This window comes from Myotis myotis, unplaced genomic scaffold (genome assembly GCF_014108235.1).
Source record: "Myotis myotis isolate mMyoMyo1 unplaced genomic scaffold, mMyoMyo1.p scaffold_m19_p_22, whole genome shotgun sequence".
In the NCBI taxonomy this organism is placed as follows: Eukaryota; Metazoa; Chordata; class Mammalia; order Chiroptera; family Vespertilionidae; genus Myotis; species Myotis myotis.
The window spans coordinates 1162269-1185863 of record NW_023416327.1 but is presented as its reverse complement, the minus strand read 5'-3'; the positions used below and the strand labels follow the sequence as shown (position 1 = coordinate 1185863).

General features: G+C 68.1%; 1 protein-coding gene and 1 long non-coding RNA gene across 4 annotated transcripts in view; one reads left to right on the top strand and one right to left on the bottom strand.

The window, feature by feature from the left end:
• The first annotated feature begins 26 nt into the window (after positions 1–26).
• ACSBG1 (acyl-CoA synthetase bubblegum family member 1) overlaps positions 27–23595 on the top strand; it is a 29847-nt gene continuing 6278 nt past the window's right edge. Inside the window, exons 1-9 of one of the 3 annotated variants that reach the window (XM_036355441.1) lie at positions 9251–9398; positions 9959–10133; positions 12583–12681; positions 13436–13536; positions 19050–19273; positions 19603–19691; positions 19944–20064; positions 23204–23284; positions 23370–23519. In XM_036355441.1, coding sequence (XP_036211334.1) covers positions 10084–10133; positions 12583–12681; positions 13436–13536; positions 19050–19273; positions 19603–19691; positions 19944–20064; positions 23204–23284; positions 23370–23519 — 915 coding nt within the window. In that variant the 5' untranslated portion in view covers positions 9251–9398; positions 9959–10083. Of the gene's footprint in view, positions 177–9250; positions 9399–9958; positions 10134–12582; positions 12682–13435; positions 13537–19049; positions 19274–19602; positions 19692–19943; positions 20065–23203; positions 23285–23369; positions 23520–23595 lie in introns of those variants that run through there. The other 2 variants (XM_036355444.1, XM_036355442.1) reach the window with 2 other exon arrangements.
• LOC118679081 lies at positions 18764–23371 on the bottom strand. Its single transcript, XR_004975119.1, has 2 exons — positions 22553–23371; positions 18764–22405 (listed from the first exon to the last, which is right to left on the bottom strand). It is a non-coding gene; the product is annotated as an uncharacterized LOC118679081 (long non-coding RNA).

The window sequence follows — 23595 nt, the reverse complement described above, 5'->3', positions numbered from 1 at the left end:
CCCCGTGCAGCGCCAGACCCAGCCGCCCCAGCAGATGCCCGAGGCGGACACCACGCAGCTCTGGAGCCGGACGCCGCTGCCCCCCGGGACCCCAGCATGCCGGACGGCCGAGAGACCCCCCAGGACAGCCGGCCGGCCCCGGGCTCGGGGACCACCCCCCCAAACCTGGGGGCCAGGTAGGTCGGCTGCGGCCGGTCTCTGCTCCCAGAGCCTGGGGTCAGGGCCTGGATGTGCTGTGTGACCTGGGCACCTGCTCTGCTCCCTGAGCCTGTGTCTCTGGGCGTGAAGGGGCGTCTGGGTGGGGTGAGTCCCGGCCGGGCGCGGGCCGGGTGGCGTGCTGCTCCGTGTCCCCGCCTAGCGTGGCCCAGGGGTCACGGGACGACTCACATGTGGGGGCTCCGGCCGGAAAGAGGAGGAACTTGCTAGTTACTAAGTGTCTCGTCCGGCGTGTGGGGTCAAGGACAGGAGGACCGGGAGAGCCAGAGGGTCTGGCTCCGGCTTGCGGCGTGACCTTGGCCGGTCGCTGTCCCTCTCTGGGCTTCCGCCTCCCTGCCTGCCTGTGCGCAGTGGGTGAGGGCTCCCCACAGCCCTTCGGCCCTGAGTCCTGCTCAGCTGCATCCAGAAGGGGGCCTGGGCCCTGTCCGTCCAAGGTGTGGGCACCCCGAGAAGGTAGGACCCAGGCCCCGAGCTCCCCCGCCTGGAGCCGGGAGCAGGCAGACCCTGGACCCCAGAGCGGTCGGGGCGTTGGCAGGGGCGAGGCGAGGAAGGGCGTGTGGGCAGAGGGAGCCGTGCTGCGAGGGTGCGAAGACGCGGAGGAGGACGGGAGGTGCAGGGACAGGAGGGGCCTGGGGCGCAGCGCAGAGCGGGGGAGGACGGGGAAGCAGCGAGCCAGCACGTGAGCCACAGCGTGGTGGCCGGGGCTGTCGTTCTGATGGGCGGGCGAGAGGCAGGCAGGAAGGACGGAGCAAAAGCATTGAGAGGATGGGCCTCGGACCCAAGGCTCCACGCGGCTGGCAGAGCTGGGCGGACTCCAGTCCTTCCGGAAGGAAGCGGGGCGCCTCACACCCAGCCTCAGGGGCCCTGGGCCCTCCCCTCCCCGGACAGGGGCCGCGCCCGCCGGGTGAGGCTGCGGTCCTCCCACCCACCGGGGTGCTCAGGCCCTGCAGCTCGGGGGTGCTCAGGGCCCCTGCCCCTCAGGGAGGCCGGATGGTGTCAGCAGCCCCCTGTTTGAGCCCCGTGCCTCCCGCCCACGGGGACAAGGGCTGGCGAGAGCCTGGCCGCCTGGGGAGGCGGGCACATGGCTCCCTGAGGACGGGGCCTGCGTTAGACCCGAAAGGCAGAGCCCGTCTGGTGCAGGGAGGGGAGGCCGGTGAGGGCCCGTGGGGAGCGGCTGGACCCCGGCTGCAGGCCGGCCCTCAGCTCACGCGCAGTGACTCTGAGCCCGTTCCCTCCCCCATACCTCTCGGTGCAGACGGAGACGGGGGGCCTGGCCGAGGGCCTGTGAGGAGGCCGGCAGCCGCTGCAGCAGAGGCTCCACAGGCTCCTGGCTGCCCTGCTGCACAGGACTCTCAGCAGCAGGCGGCCCCTCCGTGACCCGGGCAAGGACCCTCAGCCTCAGTCTCCCCACCTGTCCCATGGAGGGCCCTGCCTGCCCTCAGCCTCAGTCTCCCCACCTGTCCCATGGAGGGCCCTGCCTGCCCTCAGCCTCAGTCTCCCCACCTGTCCCAGGGGAGAGCCCTGCCTGCCCTCAGCCTCAGTCTCCCCACCTGTTCCAGGGGAGGGCCCTGCCTGCCCTCAGCCTCAGTCTCCCCATCTGTCCCATAGAGGGCCCTGCCTGCCCTCAGCCTCAGTCTCCCCATCTGTCCCATGGAGGGCCCTGCCTGCCCTCAGCCTCAGTCTCCCCACCTGTCCCATGGAGGGTCCTGCCTGCCCTCAGCCTCAGTCTCCCCACCTGTCCCATGGAGGGTCCTGCCTGCCCTCAGCCTCAGTCTCCCCACCTGTCCCATGAGGGGCCCTGCCTGCCCTCAGCCTCAGTCTCCCCACCTGTCCCATGGAGGGCCCTGCCTGCCCTCAGCCTCAGTCTCCCCACCTGTCCCATGGAGGGCCCTGCCTGCCCTCAGCTCAGTCTCCCCACCTGTCCCATGGAGGGTCCTGCCTGCCCTCAGCCTCAGTCTCCCCACCTGTCCCATGGAGGGTCTTCCCTGCCCTCAGCCTCAGTCTCCCCACTGTTCCATGGAGGGTCCTCCCTGCCCTCAGCCTCAGTCTCCCCACCTGTCCATAGAGGGCCCTGCCTGCCCTCAGCCTCAGTCTCCACACCTGTCCCATGGAGGGCCTGCCTGCCCTCAGCCTCAGTCTCCCCACCTGTCCCATGGAGGGCCCTGCCTGCCCTCAGCCTCAGTCTCCCCAACTGTCCCAGGGGAGGGCCCTTGCCTGCCCTCAGCCTCAGTCTCCCACCTGTCCCATGGAGGGCCCTGCCTGCCCTCAGCCTCAGTCTCCCCACCTGTCCCATGGAGGGCCCTGCCTGCCCTCAGCCTCAGTCTCCCCATCTGTCCCAGGGGAGAGCCCGCTGCCCTCAGCCTCAGTCTCCCCATCGTCCCATGGAGGGCCCTGCCTGCCCCTAAGCCTCAGTCTCCCCACCTGTCCCATGGAGGGCCCTGCCTGCCCTCAGCCTCAGTCTCCCCACCTGTCCCATGGAGGGCCCTGCCTGCCCTCAGCCTTAGTCTCCCCATCTGTCCCAGGGGAGGGCCCTGCCTGCCCTCAGCCTCAGTCTCCCCACCTGTCCATGGAGGGCCCTGCCTGGCCCTCAGCCTCAGTCTCCCCCACATGTCCCAGGGGAGGGCCCTGCCTGCCCTCAGCCTCCGTCTCCCCATCTGTCCCAGGGGAGGGCCCTGCCTGCCCTCAGCCTCCAGTCTCCCCATCTGTCCCATGGAGGGTCCTGCCTGCCCTCAGCCTCAGTCTCCCCACCTGTCCCATAGAGGTCCTCCCTGCCCTCAGCCTCAGTCTCCCCACCTGTCCATGGAGGGTCCTCCCTGCCCTCTGCCTCAGTCTCCCCACCTGTCCCATGGAGGGTCCTGCCTGCCCTCAGCCTCAGTCTCCCCACCTGTCCCATGGAGGGTCCTGCCTGCCCTCAGCCTCAGTCTCCCCACCTGTCCCATGGAGGGTCCTGCCTGCCCTCAGCCTCAGTCTCCCCACCTGTCCCATAGAGGGGCCTCCCTGCCCTCAGCCTCAGTCTCCCCACCTGTCCCATGGAGGGTCCTCCCTGCCCTCAGCCTCAGTCTCCCCACCTGTCCCATAGAGGGTCCTCCCTGCCCTCAGCCTCAGTCTCCCCACCTGTCCCATGGAGGGCCCTGCCTGCCCTCAGCCTCAGTCTCCCCACCTGTCCCATGGAGGGCCCTGCCTGCCCTCAGCCTCAGTCTCCCCACCTGTCCCATGGAGGGCCCTGCCTGCCCTCAGCCTCAGTCTCCCCACCTGTCCCATGGAGGGCCCTGCCTGCCCTCAGCCTCAGTCTCCCCACCTGTCCCATGGAGGGCCCTGCCTGCCCTCAGCCTCCGTCTCCCCATCTGTCCAATGGGAGGGCCCTGCCTGCCCTCAGCCTCCGTCTCCCCACCTGTCCCAGGGGAGGGTCCTGCCTGCCCTCAGCCTCCGTCTCCCCATCTGTGCCATTGGAGGGCCCTGCCTGCCCTCAGCCTCCGTCTCCCCATCTGTCCCATTGGAGGGCCCTGCCTGCCCTCAGCCTCCGTCTCCCCATCTGTCCAATGGGAGGGTCCTGCCTGCCCTCAGCCTCAGTCTCCCCACCTGTCCCATGGAGGGCCCTGCCTGCCCTCAGCCTCCGTCTCCCCACCTGTCCCATGGAGGGCCCTGCCTGCCCTCAGCCTCAGTCTCCCCACCTGTCCCAGGGGAGGGCCCTGCCTGCCCTCAGCCTCAGTCTCCCCACCTGTCCCAGGGGAGGGCCCTGCCTGCCCTCAGCCTCAGTCTCCCCACCTGTCCCAGGGGAGGGCCCTGCCTGCCCTCAGCCTCAGTCTCCCCACCTGTCCCAGGGGAGGGCCCTGCCTGCCCTCAGCCTCAGTCTCCCCACCTGTCCCAGGGGAGGGCCCTGCCTGCTGAGAGGAAGGAGCTTGGAGCCCTTGTTTCTGTTCTGAAGTCAGAGGTGGTGGCAGCTGCTGCTCTGCCCCTCCGGCCGGCTCCGCACGAGGGTGCCCCTCAGGCCGCCCCCCATCCTGGCCGTGTGGCCGGCTGCTGCCCAGCAGGGGGGCTTGAGAGGTGCCTTTCCTCTCCCCTCGCCCTCCTCGTGCTTCGGGGGAGAGAGGAGGTGGGGTTGGAGACTAGCGAGGACGGAGACCCACTGAGCTGCCCTTTGTGCCACACCGTGCAGGGCTGAGGCTGAGGCTGAGGGGCAGGGGCCGTGCAGAGCTGGGCCGAGGGGCAGGGCTGTGCCTGGGGGACGGCGCCAGGCCTGGAGTGGCGGAACCAGCTGGGCGGGAACTGGGACAGGTCTGTGCCCTTTGAGGCTGTGGCTGTGGACCTGGCCACCCCCTGGGAGACCCCACCTCTGAGCTGGAGGAAGAGCTTCCAGGGACTGGCGAGGGGGCGCTCCTCCTGCGCTGGGAAGGGCAGTGCCTGGTGGCCGGCAGGGCGCCGGGTGGCCTGGGGTGTGGGTGCAGAGGAGTAGCCTGTGCCCATTAGACAGGACAGGGTGGGGCCGGCTAACTCCCAGGTCTGGGGCGGCTGTGTGGCCGGGTGAGGGCAGCCAGGCGTGCGCACAGCGGGCAGAGGAGGAGCAGAGGTTTGCTGGGAGGCAGCGGAGCTGGTTGGGGAGGTGAGTCTGGCAGTGGGGGCGCAGTGGGGTGGCGTGGAGGCAGGAGGCCAGGGCCCGGGAGCCGAAGGGTCGGGTCTGGCCAGGGTAGGGTGAGAGCTGGGAACCGACCTCACTCCCCGGCTCCCGGCTGCCCCTCTGAGCCGGGACGCATGGCTCAGTCCACGTCCCACACGCGTGGTGACGACACACGGGTGACGGGACTGCAGGCTGTGGGTAGGTCATCGCAGAGCACGCAGCCTGGCGCTGACACAGCCGCAACCTAGATACCTCCCCCCCGCCCCCCCCCGCCCCCCCCCGTATCCCGCACCTCTGACTGCGCGCCCTGCAGGGTGTGGGACAGCCCACGGCTCTGCACAGGGGCGTGATGCGAGCAGGGGTGTGCGAGGCTGCTGCCGGCACTGGGACTGTCCACAGCAGACCTGTTTGTGTCGAGTAGAGAGAGGACGCTCTAACGCAGTGACGAGAACGGGGCGGTGGACGCACGAACCTGCAGCACCGTCGCTGTCGATCGCCGTCAGCCGTGACCCGCTGCGCAGTTAGTGGCACCTGCTGTCCCGTCCCCGTCGGGCAGCGCCGGGTTCGGTGGCCCGGAACCGTCAGGCACGTGCGGGCCCCGTGGTGCTGTGTGTCGGGGTGGCTGTAGCGCCGCTAGGTGACAGATCTTCGGCTCCATCAGAACCTTCCGGGACCCCCGCCCCGCGGGCCCGGCTGCCCCTTCTGCCTCCTCGCGTGGGGCCCCCTTGCTCTGTGGCCCTGAGGCCGTTGGGCGCCGCCTGGGAGTTAGAGCATAAACTCTGACGCCCACTTTCCTGGGTGTGTACCCCAACTCTGCTCACCAGAGGGACTGGCACGGGTTACGCCATCTCCCTGCACCTCAGTTTCCTTGTCTGTGAAGTGGGGCCGTGACAGGAGCGCCATCGCTGGGCTGTGCTGGGGATCGAGAGTGTCAGCGTAGACAGCGTCGCAGGCTCAGTGAGCGCTGGGCACGTGGCTGCTGCCGGCCGCGACCGTGCCTGCTCCTGCCTGGTGGCTGTTCCTCTGCCCCCCTGGGCCTGGGCGCCTGGCGGGCTCGTCCCTGCCCAGGGCAGCGGGGTGCCAGCCCCGGCCCCGTCGCCGTCCCAGAGAACGCGGGATGCCCTCCGTCTGTGACGTGGCGGAGGAAACTGAGTCCCAGGCGGGACCCGGGCCCGTGCAGGGTCACCCAGCAGAGGCAGAGCCCGGGCCGGAGCCCAGGTGTCCGGTCCCCAGGGAACTTCCTGTTGGCACAGCCACGCTGCTGGCCAACTCCTCCGGCTCCCAGGGCCGCTCGCTGCCTGTCCCTCGGGCTGTGTGACTCGGCTTCTTAGGGTGGACACTCTGGGCGCTGCCAACTGGGTTAGAAGTGAGCTGGCGGCACCGCCCCCACCCACCCGCCGGCGCCGAGGGGACGCCCTGGGAGCCGAGGCCTCCACTCCCATGAGGCCTCGGTGACAGCCACCGGCCTTCCGCCCCGGAGCCCCGGTCCCAGGAGATCTCTGCCTTGGCCCAGCCCCTTGTGAGCTGGGACCGAGGCTGGGGAGGGCCACACCTGGGCCTGTCACCCAGGCCTTGGGTCTGTGTCCCTCCACACAGCCGTCCCCACTGCCCACCGCCCGGGATGCTCGCCCTCTGCCTCCATGAAGTCATCCCACCTTCCCCCGCCAACTTGCTCCCTTCAGTTTCGTTTCTGCCCCTGCACACTGCCCCTGCACCCTGCCCCTGCACCCTGCCCTAGCCCCTGCCCCCTGCCCCTGCCCCCTGCCTCCTGCCCCTGCCCCCTGCCCCCTGTCCCTGCCTCCTGCCCCTGCCCCCTGCCCCCTGTCCCTGCCTCCTGCCTCCTGCCCCCTGCCCCCTGTCCCTGCCTCCTGCCCCTGCCCCCTGCCCCTGCCCCCTGCCCCCTGCCCCTTGTCCCTACCCCATGCCCCCTGCCCCCTGCCCCCTGCCTCCTGTCCCTACCCCCTGCCTCCTGCCCCTGCCCCCTGCCCCCTGCCTCCTGCCCCTGCCCCCTGCCCCTGCCCCCTACCCCCTGCCCCCTGTCCCTGCCCCCTGCCCCCTGCCTCCTGTCCCTACCCACTGCCACCTGCCCCTGCCCCCTGCCGCTGCCCCCACCCCCTGTCCCTGTCCCCCGCCCCCTGCCTCCTGCCCCTGCCCCCTGCCCCCTACCCCTGCCCCCTACCCCCTGCCCCTGCTCCCTGCCCCCTGCCTCCTGTCCCTGCCCCCTGCCTCCTGCCCCTGCCCCCTGCCCCCTACCCCTGCCCCCTACCCCTGCCCCCTACCCCCTGCCCCTGCCCCCTGCCCCCTGCCCCCTGCCCCTGCCCCCTGCCCCCTGCCCCTGCCCCTGCCCCCTGTCCCTGCCCCCTGCATGTCTGCACAAGGACGTGCTGACCAAGGATCCGGGTCCTGAGGCAGGAGGGTCATTGCCCTCTGGGAACGGACTGGGGACTTGCACTGCGTGGTAGACAGTCGTGTTCCCTGTGTCTCTAACACTCAGTCTCCGGGAGGGCTTGGCCAGGGCAGCTCCAGCAAGAAGCAGGAGGGCTTCCTGGGGGAGGAGGTGCCTATGGGGCAGGTCAGCTTGTGGGACCTGCAGGGGGTGGAAAGGGAAGGTGACCCCCTCCCCAGGCCCTCCTGATGCTGAAATAAGCCCGTAGGCCCGGCCTCCTCGTCCGTTTGGAAACTGCATCCTGCTTGGTGGTCAGGCTGCCAGGAGGGGCTGAGAGGTCTGGGCCCTGGGTTCCTGCCAGCCCCCACGTGGGGACATGTCTACCACCTCCATCTCCCCAGCGCCCACTGGGTCCTTACCTCACAGCTCAGCCCTCACAGGGGAGCGGGAGCGGGAGGGGGAGGGGGTGGGGAGGAGCAGGGGCCGAGTCAGCACTGCTTATGGGGTTTGCTGGGGTGGGGTTGTTAACAGCTTCCAACTCCTCGAACCCAAACAGCGAGAGAGCGTCTGGGCTCACGGACGGGGTGAGGGTCTCCCAGCAGCTTCTCAGAGGGGCTCATGGCCCAGAGGCGGCTCAGGCCAGCACCCAGGTCCTGCCTGCCAGGGTGCCCTGAGGTGGCTGTGGGCAAGGATTGCTGGGCAGAGAGGCCTTTAAGGACTGAGCATCTGGTGAAGGGCTGAACCCTCTGGACATTGGTGTGTTGGCACGGGCTCCGTGTAGCATCTGGGTGTCGTCTGCCGTCTGAGTGGGGGGCGGGCCTCCCCATCGCTGCCACTCGGCCCTGCGCCCTGGCCCCCACGTCTGCACCTTGTCCAGCCCCCTCACCCAGAGGCGGTGGGGGGCTTGGGGTTGGGGCGGGGACTCTGGGGGCGCTGGGAGGGGGGCTCCAGGAAGCAGGGGCCTGGTTTTGAGGATGCAGGTCTCCGGCCACAAGCCTGCCCCGAGGGGGAAGCGGAGGGGCACCGGGCAAAGGGCACGGCGCAGGGTCGTCTGTTACCATGGCCGGGGCTCCCCAGGGGCGAGGGTGAGACGGTTGGCTGAGTTTTACGATACAAACATCAGGCAGATCTGGTGCGTGTGGAGGCCTGGTCTCAGGGCCACCCCGGAGGCCTGGGCCTCACCTGCCGGCGGCCTCTGGCCGGCCCGTGGCACCGACAAGCCGCAGGAAATGGGCCGGCCACTAAGCCCACGCTAGGCTGCTGCTGAGAGGGTGCAAGGAGCAGGCGCAGGTAAAACGGGGCACAGCCCGTGCAGTTAGCAAGGAGAAGGGAGAAAAGGCCAGCTTCCTGCCCGGCTCCTGGGGCCCAGCTCCCAGGGGCCCAGCTCCCTGACCAGCTCCCAGGGGCCCAGCTCCCAGGGGCCCAGCTCCCTGACCAGCTTCCTGCCCGGCTCCCGGGGCCCAGCTCCCGGGGCCCAGCTCCCTGACCAGCTCCCAGGGGCCCAGCTCCCAGGGGCCCAGCTCCCCGGGGCCCAGCTTCCTGCCCGGCTCCTGGGGCCCAGCTCCCAGGGGCCCAGCTCCCCGGGCCCAGCTCCCCGGAGCCCAGCTTCCTGCCCTGTTCCCGGGGCCCAGCTTCCTGCCCGGTTCCTGGGGCCCAGCTCCCAGGGGCCCAGCTCCCGGGACCCAGCTCCCAGGGCCCAGCTCCTGGGGCCCAGCTTCCTGCCTAGCTTCCTGCCCGGTTCCTGGGGCCCAGCTCCCAGGGGCCCAGCTCCCTGCCCAGCTCCCGGGGCCCAGCTCCCAGGGGCCCAGCTTCCTGCCCAGCTCCCGGGGGCCCAGCTCCCGGGGCCCAGCTCCCGGGGTGGCTCCAGGTGGAGGCCCCGTGGCAGCGACAGTCTCCTGCGGCTCTGCCAGGGCCGACAGCCAGAGCCTCTCCCAGCCGCACCAGCAGGTCCCTCTTGGGTAAGGCTCGCAGGTGGGCAGCGGGGCCGTGCCAGGTGGGTCAAAGGTATCTGGAGCCACACCCTCAGGCAGCCCCAGGCAGCTGGGGTGGGTCCCCTTCTCGCCCAGCCCACTGTCTCATCACCTGGAACCCAGTTACTGGCCCTGCAGCTCCCACACTCAGAGCCGTAGCTGAGAGCCCGGGGGATGCTGAGCCCCGAGCCTGCTGGCCACGCGGAGGAAGGTGAGCGCCCGGGCGGCCAGCCCCCCTGGCATGCCCCCGAGCCCGCGGTGGGGTCCTCCGGCCAGTGGGGCTGAGCTCGGAGGGGACACAGCGTGCAGACTGAGGAAGGAGGGACTGGGGTCCCCTCAGGGGACGGGAGAGGCCCGGCCCGCATCTCGCAGGCGCCATGGCTGCCGCTGAGAGCTGAGCCCAGGCAAGGCATGCTTTTTCTTCCCTGCTCGGTCCTCAGGACGGGGAGTATGTGGGCAGTACCCCCATTGCAAAGAGTCTCCATCATGTGTGGGGAAGGTCCCCCTCCGACTGCCCCCCAAGCAGAGAGGCAGGACCTGGAGCCAGTCACGGGGCGGGGTGAGGGGGGCAGCCAGTGGTGGGGGGAGCCCTGGCAGGCAGTGGGGCCTGGGGGCCAGAGACGGGCGCCCAAAGCCTCCGCATCCTGCAAGGCCTGTGGGCTCAGGAGGAAGCAAAAATGACAGTCGGGTGCCGGCCTGGTGAGTCACGGCAGGAAGGAGGGCGACCGCCGGGCCCCGCTGGGCGTGACTCACGCTGTGTCTCTGTTGCAGGGCGGCCTGGTGGCACTGGGCCTCTCTGGGGCTGATGCAGCTGCCCCGGGGGACTCCAGCACACGCTCTCTGAGGCCCTCGCCCGGGCGAGCCCGAGGGGTGCGGGTGCGCCGCCCGCGGGGACCATGCCAGAGGTGCTCCTGCTCAGGTCCGCCAGCTCCATCCTGAGGACCGTGTAAGGAACCAGGCCCCTCGCGGCCCTCGTCCACTCAGCCCCCCTCCCCGTCTCCGTCTCCGCAGAGAATTTCCTTCCACCCACTTTCCTAACGACCCGCGGGAGTCCACCAGCCACCCCGAGGGCTGACTCAGCGTTTTCACGGGTCGTGCTACCCTCACAATCGCTGTAGATTCAGGCAGAAAACAGGCCCAGCAAGGTCCCGTGACTTCCCTGTCACATAGCCAGTCCGCCTGTGAGCCCGGGGGGCCACCCACGTGAGCCCCGATGCCGTGTTGTTGCAAGAAGGCACCTATTGGGCACCTGCTGCACACGGAACAGTGGCCTGGCTGCTGAGGGCTGGCTGGGAAGAAAGGGCAACAGAAACAAACGGGAGATGGGTTCTCATCCCTGAGGGGCTCACGTGGGAAAAGGCCGCCCCTCGACTACGTGTCGCACACACAGTGGGGACTCGAGAAGGTTCGATCCAGCCGTGTGACCGAGCCCCTCGGTGCCCCTCAGCGACGGCTCGGGGCAGGGGACAGAGCTGAGGCAGGCCTGGCCCTGCTCTTCGGGGAGCTTCCCTGAGTGTCCCAGGGCGAGAGGGTGAAAGGGTGTTGGGGGTAATCCAGGAGGGCTTCCTGGAGGAGGCCTGGCAGGTTCTGTCTTCAGTGGTTCCCATCAGCTCCTCTGACAAGGAGAGGCCCATCCCCCACAGATGGCTCAGCTCCGAGAGAGGGAGCGTGCAGGCTGCGGACTCCTCCGCCTCCCACACCCCTCCAGGGATGTGCTCAAACAGGCCCTGCCAGTGTGCTCTCGCTCCCCGTGCTGCGGGGCCGGTGCTGGAGGGCAGGTGCCGGGGAGGGCTTGTTTCTGTGGATGCAGGGTAGGCAAGGTGCTTCTAGTGTGTGTGCGCTGGGTGGGTGCAGGCCCTGCCCTCAGCAAGGTGACCCTTTCGGACCTTCTTCCTCCCACGGAGGGGAGAGCAGAGGCCGGGCCGCCTCCTGGGCCCTTTCCCCACCGTGACTGTTCCCTGTCAGTGGGGACTCCCGCCCGGGGCCGCCGCCTGCCTCCGGGCGCTGCCTTCTGCTCAGGAGGCTGTCCGTGTCCTGAGAAGCAGCCTCCTGCGCTCGTCCGGCCGACAGGTCCTGATCGCGGTGACCGTCGCACCCCACCTGCCGGGCGGCTGTGCCGGCCAGGGGCCTCCCGGACAGCGGCAAGGCTCGGAAAGGCCCCGTGCTCTGGGGGAGTCGGGACAGTAGGGCCGCCCCCAGACACGATGCCTCTCGGAGGGAAACGTCACGGGCTCCGCTGTGGAGGCAGGTCCCCCGCGGGAGCCTGCAGTCCCGCAGGCTTGGCCGTCCAGCGTGGCCGCCTCCTCCCCTGGTCGGCTGCCGAGCCGGAGGCCGGTGGGGTGCCAGCACGATGGCGTGGGGAGCTGACCATTAACAACACGGGAGGGTTTGAGAACGGGGACGCGTGGGCAGCGGCCAGCTGGGCAGGGGCCTTGGGGTTAGGAGCCGGGCAGCCGGTCTGTGGCGGGGGCGGACCCTGAGTGCGCAGGAAGCCCAGGGAGGCCAGCGAGTCCCGTTTCAGAGGATGGGCAAGGCGCATCCCACTGCAGGGCCTCGAGGGAAAGGCTGGAAGGGCCACCTGGAGGGTCGGTGTGCCCTCCTCTCCGCCAGGCACGCGGCAGGTACAGGCAGGGGCCGGGGTTCACCTGTCACTGAGGGAGGGCAGGGCAGGCAGGGGAGGGGCAGCGGCCGTGTCTGAGCCATGGGAGGGGGTGCCAGATGCCTGAGAAGGTGCTCCCCATCAACAAGGCCCCGGCCTCCTGGGCGGCTGTCTGCTCGCTCAGTCCTGGTTGAGCTGCCCTGACTTTACGAGCGGGAGGAACGCTGCCTGGGCCTCTTGACGGGGGATTTAAACACAGGCTTGTTTGTGCGGAAGCGGGAGGGGACGGCGATGACAGCCGCGGCCTCCGCTAATGTGCGGGTGGCTGCCCGGCCGCTGACTTCAAAGGCCAGTCGCTTTCAGCCCTGGGTGGCCCTGTGACCAGCCCGACCTGAGGGCGGGGCGAGATGGAACACTGACATGGCACCCGGACGCTCCCAGGGGCCCACGGCTGGCTGAGCCCCGCGCTTGGCTGTTGGGCAGCGTCCCCGTGTTTGTCCCCACGTGGAGGTGGAGCTCGGTGCCAGGGGCCCGCGTCAGCGGGACCCGTTCCATGAGGCCAGCCCCTCCGTGTCCCCCGCCGGCACCGTAGGCCTCCCCCAGGGACACGCTCGGTCATCCTGTCCTTCCCCCAGCATCCCCCCCGCCCCCCCGCCGGTCTCCATAGCAACAGCAGGCCAGCACCAGCCCCTCGGCCAGGTCCCCGGAAGGGACCGCTCGGCCCCCACTCAGCCCCTTCTCCCTTCCTCCTCCCGTCATAACCTCCTGGTGTCTTTTGCTTTAAAACTCGTCTCAGGTTCTTAAGCAGACTGCCGCCCGGTGGGCCCCGGTGTGTCTGCAAACTTAGTTTGAACGCGTGGTACCTGCAAGGCGCGAGGCCGCATGTGAGAAGCAGGTAACTGGCCCGCTGCCTGGGCAGGGGGCCCCCCCCGGGCACAGGCCTCAGACCACAGCTCCCGGGGGCTGTTCACACGCTGACCGAGAGCGTCCCGGGGTTGTGTGGCCGCAGCCCGGCTCCGTGCCGAGGTGCCTGCTGGCCCCCACCTGCTCGTCCACAGAGGCTGGTGGGCCCGTCGTGGTGCCCAGGCGCAGGGCCCAGTCACCACCGGGCTGTGCTGCCCGGGCCACCAGGCCTCCGGGTCCCATGCTGCTCTCTGTGGGTGAAGACAGGGCCACCCACAGGCCCCACTGGGCCTGCTCGGACCCCTGAGAGCCAGGCATGTGCTGGCTCCACTCTGAGCTGCTGAGCTACTGCTCTCACACCTGGGGGGTTGGGGGGTTGGGGGGTCGGAGGCGGGTTAAGGGGGGAGTCCACCCAGCCCTGAGCCTACAGCCTATGAGGCAGGCAGTGCCCAGATCCTGCAGGGCCAGGCCATTGGTGTCCTTCTGGATGGGGACAACAAGCCCAGAGAGGGCCGTGCACTTGCCCAGAGTCACACAGCACAGCACAGCAGGCCAGCTGGGTTCTCTCCCTGCTGAGCCCTGAGAACCCACAGGGACAGGCCGGGGGGGCGGGGGGAGGGGGGTGGCACAGCCCCTGCGGCTCCCGGGGGGTCTGGTCCGCCGACGCCCACTGGGAGGCATGGGGCAAGACCAGCTGGGCCCAGATGCGTGTCTGCCAGTTCTAACAGTGGTTTCCTACCCGCCAGCTCCCTGACCGACGGGCACACACTCTCCAAAGAGTCCCTAAGCCACGCTCTCGACCTCTCGTCCCCGGAGAAGGCCAAGGATGCTCAGCCCAACTCGGCAGGTGAGCCGGGGCGCCTGGGCAGTGTGGGCGGGGCTGCTGGATGCAGAGCCCAGCTGTGCTGGAGGCCGAGGACAGAGCTACAGGGCAGGGTGTGGGGGGCGGGAGGGGACTCCCCACCACACCCTCCAGCACGACCGCCCCCAGGGCCAGCGTGACGGAGGTGGTGGGAGAAGATGTCTCCTAGAAGTTGAGGAAGGGGAGAGGCAGGGATGGGCAGCTGAGGCCTCGGTGGAGCTGGGAGCTCAGGGGGCGGGGCCGAGGCCGGAGGAGGCGCGGTGAGCGAGGCCCTGGCGCTGCTGGCGGGGCACTGGGGCGAGGGCCAGGCCGCAGGCAGGGCTGGCTTTGGAGGCTGAGTCACGTGCTCCCTCCCTGACCTTCACGTCAGATAATCGCACCTTATTGGTTCTTTATTGGCTGTGCAGTGACATTGTGGCAACAGCGGCAGCTTAGGAAATGGAGCAGCCCGGCCAGGGGTCACTGCCTCTGCCTCCGCTGCGCTGTCCTCGGGCCGCCCACCCGCCTGTCACCTGTGGGTCGCACTCCCCCAGGTGCCAGGTGTCCTGGCTGTGAATCTCCCAGCGTCAGGCTGCTCAGGGCCCCGCTCCCTGGGTGTTGGGTGGGAGCTGGCCAGGGAGCGGGAGCCGAGTGTCCGGCCGTGTTTGAACTGCTCGTGTGTTTGCAGCGTGTCCTGCAATCCATGCACGCCTGGCACCGCCTCATTTCTTCACGGGTTTGGGTTTGGGGCGTGGGTGGTGGCCAGCTGGGAGGCCGGTGCCAAGGGTCTCCCCACGGGGCAGGATGAGGCCAGAGCCGGGGCAGGAGGAAGGGGCAGAGGCCAGGCCGCGTTCCAAAGCCTCTTCCCTCCAGGCTCAGAGGGCAGCCTGGTGGGGACAGGACAGGCGCACCCTGTGCTGTCACAGCACAGCGGCTGGAGGGTGGGAGCGGGCACAGGCCCCTGCCCGCTGTCCTGAGGAGCCTGGGCACCAGGGGCATAAGGGGTGACCCAGGCCACCTGCCTCCCTGGAGACCATGTGCCCCCCCCCCCCGGGGGGCTTGAGCTGCCGTCAGTCAGGCCGCCCTTTCCCAGCTGAGGTCTCAGTGGCCTTGGAAGGGACCTGGCCTGAGGGGTGGCCTCCCAGGTGGACGCACCTGTCACACCCGTCCCCAGAGATAAGGAAGGAGCCCGGCCAGGAGGACCGACTGGTTTCCGCCGGGGGGGGGGGGGGGGCTCCCGCTCCCACGTCCTCCGTCCTCCTCCAGGCCCGGGCGCCTCCTGACTCGCTGGTCCCCCTGGCAGGCCGGCCGCGCCCTGGCTCGGTTCCTCTGGTGCTCGGTGGCCGGCGGCATCAGGGCCTGGCACACGTGAAGCCCTGGCGCTCGGAGTCCTGGCCCGGTGGTGGCCCCTCGGGCAGGAAGGGAGCCAGTGTGGGGAGCTCAGCGCCCCCTGAGCCCCAGAGAAGCAGGGAGGGTCCAGGGAGGGGCACGTACCCCAGCCCCAGGCTCAGGGGCTCGTCTCGGGCTGCCCTGGCCGCGTGCAGCGGGCGGGCTCTTTGTCATTCTCCTTCGATGGGAGCCCGAGCTCAGAGGGTCAGTGTTCCCAGCGCACGAAGCTCCTCGAGGGGGTCTCCTCACGGCCACGCTGCCTCTGGGGGACCTAGGTGCCTGGATTGGGGTCCCCCCAGGCCCTGCCTGCTAATGGCTGGGCTGTAGCCCTCGGGGGGCTCTGGGAGCCTTGCCTTCAGGACACACGCACCCAGGTCTCCGAGTTCCCCGGAAGCTCCAGGGTCCTGAGCTCTGGCCCCCAGGTGGCCACTCTCCCAAGGGCAGCACCCCCCCACGGATCGGGCCCCAGGGCGGCCAGGATCTGACACCCCCCCCTCCCCGGACAGCCTGGTGCTGGCCATGGACACACATTCCTCTCTAGACCTTGCAGGCTGAGCGTGAGCCCAGCTGGAACCGGGGCGGGGAGGGGGCAGAACAGCTGCCGGGTCTGGGCTGGGAGGTCTCCGATCACTCCCACCCCACTGGGCGCTCAGCCCAGCCTGGCCCCCAGCCCAGTGAGGTAAGGGATGTGCGGGCCTGGCTCTGCCCTCGCTTCTGCCTCCCCAAACGCTCGCTTCAAGGGCATGGGGCGGGTGGAGTTTGGCTGGAAGGAGCGGGACACTCCCCTTGCCCTGGGAAGTTCACAGCCTGAGGCTGGGGGGCAGGGAGAGCCCCCCTGTCAGGGCAGCTTGGGGGGGAGGGGAGGGAGCAGGTAGGAAAGGCCCCCGGGGACTCCTGTCCTGAGAATGGGCACGGGGTCATCCTGCACCCCCACCCCGCAGCCAGGGAAAGCGGGGCCTCGGGGATCCCGGTAGAAACCGTCTCCTCATCAGAACGTCCAGTTCTGTCAGCTCACATTCTGGGCCCGGTCCAGGCCCCGAGCTGCCCACGCCTGCCCCCAGGATGCCGGATGCAGGGGAGAGGTCAGGAGGCCGGGCTGGTGCCCAGGAGGACATGGCTGCAGCCCAGGCGCCCGAGGGGTGCAGGCAGGGAAGCAGAGCTCGCAGTCCCGGGGCCTGGGGGAGGGCACCCCGTCGAGTGGCAGGCATTGCTGGTCTCAGGCAGGGGCCACGGGGCCCAGACGTTCAGACGCCGCGGGGTCCGCCCCTGCCGGTCCCTCAGGAGCCCGGCCTGTGCACAGCAGGTGTGGACGCCCCTGCCGCAGGCTCCGGTGGGACACCCAGACTCTGTCCTCGCCCAGTGGTCCAGGCCTGGACGAGAGCAGGCCCGGGGTGAGGACAGAAAGCCGAAACGGTGGCCCTGGGGGCTCACGGGCCGTCTTGCCCGTCCCGGTGGAATTCGGCCGGGGAAGCGGGGCCCAGGGAGGGCGGGCTCTGCCCAGGGTCACTGCATCGTGGCCAGAACTCGGAGTTCTGACCCTTCGGGGAGAAGCTGGGAGGCAGCAGCTGGTGGTCCCCGGACGCCACAGCCTTGTAGCCAGGACACGCAGTTCCACCGTGCGAGGTCCAGACAGACCATGCTGGCCAGGCCGGCCTTGTCCTGTCTCTCCTGTGCCGGGGCCATGGGGCTCCCTGGGCTGGCTCCCTTCTTCCTTCCTCCGCGAGAGCCTGGCCTGGGCCCTCTCCACATAGGGACCCTGCTGGGCCTGCGTCGGGGCCAGGCCCTGGGGGAGACATCTGTCCCTGGGCCGGTGTCCCTGCTGTGCACAAGGAACCTGCCGGCCTTTCCCACAGGGCACAGCAAGCACCCGCTCCCCTCCGCCCTCCGGCAGTACAAAGCCTCAACACCTTTCTCCCAGGGCCCTGAGAGCACACAGCTGCCTGCCCGTCTTCCCGGTGCCCGCATAGTGGGCGATTGATAAGAAGGCCTGGCAGCAGGAGAGCGGAGAGGGAGGGGGGAGGAGGGAGGGAGGGCAGAAGGTGCACGCTGCGCCTTGGGAAAGCCCCGGCCTCGCTGCCCTCGCAGCTCTCACGCCCACGGGGGTCTTGGCTGCTGGCACGAGGCTGAGGCCCCGAGCCTGGGCGAGTGGACTCCTGCCAGAGGACAGGGCAGGCAGGGCCTCTGGGCAGGCAGGACGGGCGTCAGCCCGGGAGGACGGGGGAGGCCACGGCCTGGTCCCTGGGCACGGGGTCCTTCGGTCCAGCCCTGGGCACGGGGTCCTTCGGTCCAGCCCTGGGCACGGGGTCCTTCGGTCCAGCCCTGGGCACGGGGTCCTTCGGTCCAGCCCGCCTGCGGTGAGCCGGGGAGAGGCTACCGCAGTGAAGGCGAACCTTTTGAGCTCGGCGTGTCAGCATTTTGAAAAACCCTAACTTAACTCTGGTGCCGTGTCACATACAGAAATTTTTTGATATTTGCAACCATAGTAAAACAAAGATTTATATATATATATATTTTTTTTTTAAAACATATTTTTATTGATTTTTTTTTACAGAGAGGAAGGGAGAGGGATAGAGTTAGAAACATCCATGAGAGAGAAACATCGATCAGCTGCCTCCTGCACACCCCGTATCGGGGATGTGCCCGCAACCAAGGCACATGCCCTTGACCAGAATCGAACCCGCGACCCTTCAGTCCGCAGGCCGATGCTCTAGCCACTGAGCCAAACCGGTTAGGGCAGATTTATATTTTTGATATTTATTTTATATATTTAAATGCCATTTAACAAAGAAAAATCAACCAAAAAAATGAGTTCGCGTGTCACCTCTGACACGCGTGTCACAGGTTCACCATCACTGGGCTACCGTGTCCTTCCCCACAGGCCCTGACCTCTGCCCTGGGCTGGGCCCTGCACTCAGGACCCAGGAGCCGTTGGCTCTGCCTTTGGGGCCTGCAGCTGAGGGGAGTCCATCCCGGGACAGAAGAAATTAGGGGAAGTGGAGTGAACGGCAAGGCCAGGCCGCGGCGTCAGGCCCACACGTCCGGCCCACACCCACCCGCCGCGGGGGAGACAGCACCCACGCGAGCCCAGGATGCAGGCGTGGCGGGCGGCTGTGTTTGACTTGGTCCATGTAGTATTTTTTTCTTTTTCTTTTCCCATAATACTTTTCTTTTTTTAAAGTGTGGGCCAGCCTTTTAAAAACCAGGTGATTACAAATAAACACCCAGATTGCAGGCAACTCTGGTTTCCTTTCCAACTGGGCACCAGGTCCCAGCGCGGTGGCGGCAGCCCCCTGGCCGGAGGCCTGTGCCCTCCAGCCCGGTCGCCAGCCCGCCCTGCCGCCTCCCGCGCACCGCTGGGCCGCTGGTCACTGCCGCTGCCCTGTGTGTGGCCTTCCTAGTGAGCGGGCACCGTTCCTCGTCTGTATCCGAAGCAGAAAGACGAGGCGAGTCTCCAGGGCCCGAGCGCGAGCCTGAGGCCTGTGCCGCCGCCGTTGTGAGCCGCACGGACGCCTGGGTCGCTTCGCTCCTGCATTATTGATCGTCGTCCATTATTGATGGGGACGTGGGCCCGCTGCCCCACCGGCCCCCGAGGGCTGTGGGGTTGCCGCCCTCAACTAATACAACATGATCCTTCCCCGCTTTGGGTGAGAAGAAAGCAGCAGCCGCAGAATGAAACCCGACGCCCCCGCATGCGTTTCTGTCGCAGGACGGACACATGGACACGCGCCACGTCCGCGCGGGGACCTGGAGGGGTGGGGGCGGGTCGGCCTGTCCCTTTCACAGCCCATCCTCTCCAACTGTTTTGGTTTCCTAGAACAAGGAGGTGCTGTTGTCTGGTTTTTTAAAAAAATGGTCCGTGTGAAAGTGAGAGACGTTTGCTGAGAACAGGCTTCGTAGCTGGTGGGCTGGTCAAGGCCACCTCCCCCCGCTGCTCCCTCTCCTCCGTGCTGTCCTCCACGGCTGTCAGCCTCCTCCTCCAGGCAGCCCCTGGCTTGCCTCCAGCCCCAGGGCCAGTGCCCAAGGCGTTGTTGGGACCAGAGGGCAGGCAGCTCTGCCCAGTGGGGGGCCGGGGTGGCTGGGGACGGCCCGGGGCCAGGGGACCCCAGCTGTGCTCTGCCCCCACCCCGCAGAGGAGGCGCTGTGGACGACGCGGGCCGACGGCCGGGTCCGCCTGCGCCTGGACCCCAGCTGCCCGCAGCAGCGCGCCTGCACTGTGCACCAGATGTTCTGCCGGGCCCTGGAGCAGTACGGGCACCTCCACGCGCTCGGCTTCAAGCGCCAGGGCTCCTGGGAGCGCATCACCTACGCCCAGTACTACCTGCAGGCCCGCCAGGCTGCCAAGGGCTTCCTGAAGGTGAGGCCCCGAGGGAGACCTCCCTCCCAGGGCTCCCACCCGCGCTGGGCCGACGGGCCTCTCCCCGATGACCGACACCTGGGCCCACACCGGGTGTCCCGTGCACGGAGCCCTCACGGTGCAGGCACCTGATAGGGGCTTTGCACGTGTGGGCACATTCAAACCAAGGGCTGAGAGGCGGGTGCTGGGCTGAGGGGCAGCAGGGGGCTGGGGGGCGGGCCCCAGGCCTGCTCGGGCGGGTGGCCTGGGCTCTGAGGCCTCGGAGGGGTCTTGACGGCCCCGGGAGGCCCTTGCCCGTCGGCTGACCTGGCTGTCTGTCCCGCCTGCAGCTCGGCCTGGAGCGTGCGCACAGTGTGGCCATCCTCGGCTTCAACTCCCCGGAGTGGTTCTTCTCGGCCGTGGGCACCGTGTTTGCAGGGTGAGCGGCGGGTGGGGCCGAGCCCCGGGGCGGGAGCTGGGCAGGGAGGGACGAGAAGGCGGTTATTTCTTTTTAAAGGTCCCCACCCCTCCCCAACACCCCACCTCTCCCCGGGCCCCTCTGCCTGGGCAGCTGTGGGAGCGTCCGTGGGAGCCCTGGCTGCCTGGCCATGGAGCTCCGTGGGGCTGGGGCTGGGGCTGGGCAGAGGGGGGCTGCCGGGCCTGCGTGGACACAGCCTCTGGTCCCCTGCAGAGGCATCGTCACCGGCATCTACACCACCAGCTCCCCCGAGGCCTGCCAGTACATCGCCCGCGACTGCCGCGCCAACATCATCGTGGTTGACGCACAGAAGCAGCTGGAGAAGATCTTGAAGGTTTGGGGGTAATGGGGGTGTGGGGGTTGAGACTGGGGTCCTCAGGGCCGTCTAGCTTTCAGAGAACTTCCCACCCCCCTGGCAGAGTCCCCTTCATCCTCAGTCACCCCCATGGACTCAGACCCATTTGCCAGATGAGAATACTGAGGCCAGAAAGTCCAAGGGACATGCCCCACGTCACCCAGGAAGCGTGCTCTCAGCCAGCCGCCTCTGTGACCTCAGGGCCAGGCCCCGCGGGCTGGGGTTCCGGGCCCAGGGAAGGGTCGTGTGCCCCGTGGGTGGCACAGGGCCCTGACACCCTGGGCCCCGGAGTCTCACTCCCAGGGACAGGGCGAGGGGGCCTCAGGGAGGCTGTGTCGGGGCTTCTGCAGACGAGGACACAGCAGGAGCTAGGAGCGCCTCCTGAGCCAGCGGGTCCCTCCTGGAGGGGTGCTGCCTCCTCATTGGTGTCAGGCCGCCCTGATGGGCCCTGTCCACGCGCCCCACGCCGTGTGCGAGGCGCCAGCTCCCGCCCTCAGGGCTCTGTGGTGCTCCCCCTCGGAGCGTGTGGCGATGAGCTGAGACCCTCTCTCCCAGGCACAGGGACCTGGGGTTTGGTTTTGATCAGATGGGCTCCCTGACCCCGAGAGAGGGCTGCCTTCCTGTTTGGGGGCCTGGCCCCTCACTGCCCCTGGGGACCCTGCGTTTCAGGACCTTCTGTTCTGTGTGTCGGTCGGTCTGGCTTGGATCAGTGCTGGGGATTGGGCGAGGAGACTGGGGTGTGGACGATGCGGCCCAGAATGAACTGTGCTGGGAGCCCCCCTCCCCCGAAGCCCCAGGCCCCTCACAACACGGATGAGGGACTGAGTCAGAGGGTGGTGGCAGGTGCCTGACCCACCAGGCACCGCGAGCTCATGGGGCCTGGCTTCCTGAGGGTGGGGGTGGCTTCCTCACGAGCTCCCCTCCGATCCCGGGGCGGGCCCTATAAGAGCTTCAGGCCCCCCGGAGGTTTGTTCCTTCCCTCGGGGAGACAACACCCCTCGCGGATGTAGATCTAATCCACGTACCCCCTCCCAGGCCCATTGGCAACGGAAGCCGAGGGCCAGAATTAGGAAATGTCGCGCCTAGTAATCACCCGGATTAAAGTTGTTACGGAAGTTTCCGGAGGAACACGGAGGCGGACGGTGGGCTCGGGGGTGCCGATCGCCCGGTGAACAGCCAGTGCGCGGGACATCACCGGCGCACTCTTCGTGCCGAAATATTTGCAGGCAGATCTCTGACGGCGCCCTTTCCGTCCCTGAAAATTCCAGCATGCGTCTCGAAAAGGGACACTTTTCTTGAATAATCACAGTAACTGTGTCCCGTCCAACACAAGTAGAATAGCTTGTCCACGTGTGACACCCGGTGTCTCTCACAGTCGGCGTGGGAATCAGGACTAAACCCACCCCGGTGTCCCTCAGTGTCTGAGTTCAAGTCAAAGCCCCACCTCTGCCCCTCAAGCCACAGACCCGTGCGGCCCCGGCCAGCAGCCTTGGTTTGCCTGGGCGCTGGTTAGAAATCTGGGTCCCTTGCCCTGGCCAGTGTGGCTTGATGGGTAGAGCGCCGGCCTTCGGACTGAAGGGCCCCCGGTTCGATTCCCCGTCAGGGCACAGGCCCGGGTTGTGGGCTTGATCCCCAGTAGGGGGCGTGCAGGAGGCCGCCGATCTGTGATTCTCTCTCATCATGGATGTTTCTCTCTCTCCCTCCCTCTCCTTCCTCTCTGAAATCAATAAAAATAAAAATAAATGTGGGTCCTCGGGCCGCATCCCAGACCCACAGCCTCAGAAACTCAGGGTGTGGGCCCCCCAGGCCACGTTCGGCTCCGCACGCCCCCGGTGACGCTGATCGGGCTCATGGGTGAGAGCCTGCAGGATCCGGTCACCCGCCTCCCACACCTCAGTGCTCTGTTCCCGCGAGATCACGTGGGCCCTGCATTTCAGGACGTACCTTGTGGGCCGGAGCTCCCTGTAGGTGGTGCTGTTAACCTCACCTTGCACCACCTCGCCGGGCGGGTGAGGGCAGGTGAGACGCTGTGCAGAGGCTGCAATTCCCTGGGCGTCCAGGTGGCCACTCGACGTCCGGGTCAACCTGACTCCGCTCACGACCTTTGCCCGAATTAATCATTTCGTGAGCAACGGCGTGAAGTCCTCCTTCAGGACTCTTCTCCTTCGCCTTCTTGTCTGTCCTCACGGGGCCCTGTGCCCCCTGAAGCAGCCTGGGTGCAGAGCCGGTGGGTGTGGCTGCCAGCAGCGTGGTGTTCGGGAATTGTCTGTCTGATCGAGCCTCACCCAGGTGGTGTTTTTGTTTTTTTAAGATGTTTTTACTGATTTCAGAGAGGAAAGAGAGAGAGAGAGAGAGAGATACATCAGTGACGAGAGAGGATCATGGACCGGCTGCCTCCTGCACGCCCCACACTGAGGATCAAGCCCGCAACCCGGGCCTGTGCCCTGACCGGGATTCGAACCCTGACCTCCTGGGTCATAGGTCGGTGCTCAGTCACTGAGCCACGCGGGACAGCCACGGTTGTGTTTTTTACACGTTGAAGGCGAGACCCTCCACAGCACAAAGATGGCGGCTGGCTTGGCCGCGGTGGTCTGGGACCCGCAGTGCCGAGGGTCTGGGAGGCCAGGCTGTGCCCCGGGGAACAGCCCGTGCGTGTCTGAAAGAAGGCGTTCTGCCGCTGTGGGCGCTGTGGGCGCTGTGGGCGCTGTGGGCGCTGTGGGCTGGAATGTGCGCCATGTTAATGTCAGGAAGGCTGACGGGGTTACATGCTGCCACCTGCGTCCCTGTTGTCTCCTGTGCACCCGGCTTTCCCCGCTTGGTTCCATCACCCAAGTCCGTGAGCCACCTGTGCTGTGTTTCTCTCCGGCTCCCTCTCCGCCTCGCTGTGCGGGCACACGGTCCTCCCAGGAGAGTCCTCCCCACCCCGCCTGCCCCACTCGCCCACGGCCTTCCGACGGGAAAGCAGCCGGGAGGCCGGGTCCTGCTGGGCCAGAGGCTGACTGGGGAGCCCAGTGACCATTCCCACAAAGCCTCCGCCCGCAGACGGCCCCCAGCAACGGGCTCGTCCCAGGAGGTGGCCTTTCTGTTCTCAGTGGAGCTCCCTGTCTCCGTCACACAGATCTGGGAAAACCTGCCCCACCTGAAGGCGGTGGTGATGTATGGGGAGACTCCCGTGGAGAAGGTGGCCAGCGTGTACACGGTATGGCAGAGGCCTGGGCATAGGGGGGGGGGGGCGCGTCGGGGCCGCCCGCTGACCCGGGCCCCGCCCTCTCCCCCCCCCACAGATGGAGGAGCTCATGGAGCTGGGGGGCCAGGTGCCCGAGGAGGACCTGGACGCCATCCTCAGCACCCAGCAGCCCAACCAGTGCTGCGCGCTGGTCTACACGTCTGGCACCACCGGCAGCCCCAAGGGCGTGATGCTGAGTCAGGACAACGTAGGCCGAACCCCGGGGTGGGCTGGGCGGCTCCTCTGGGCCTGGCTCGGGGAGCAGGGATGCGTGGGACAGGCAG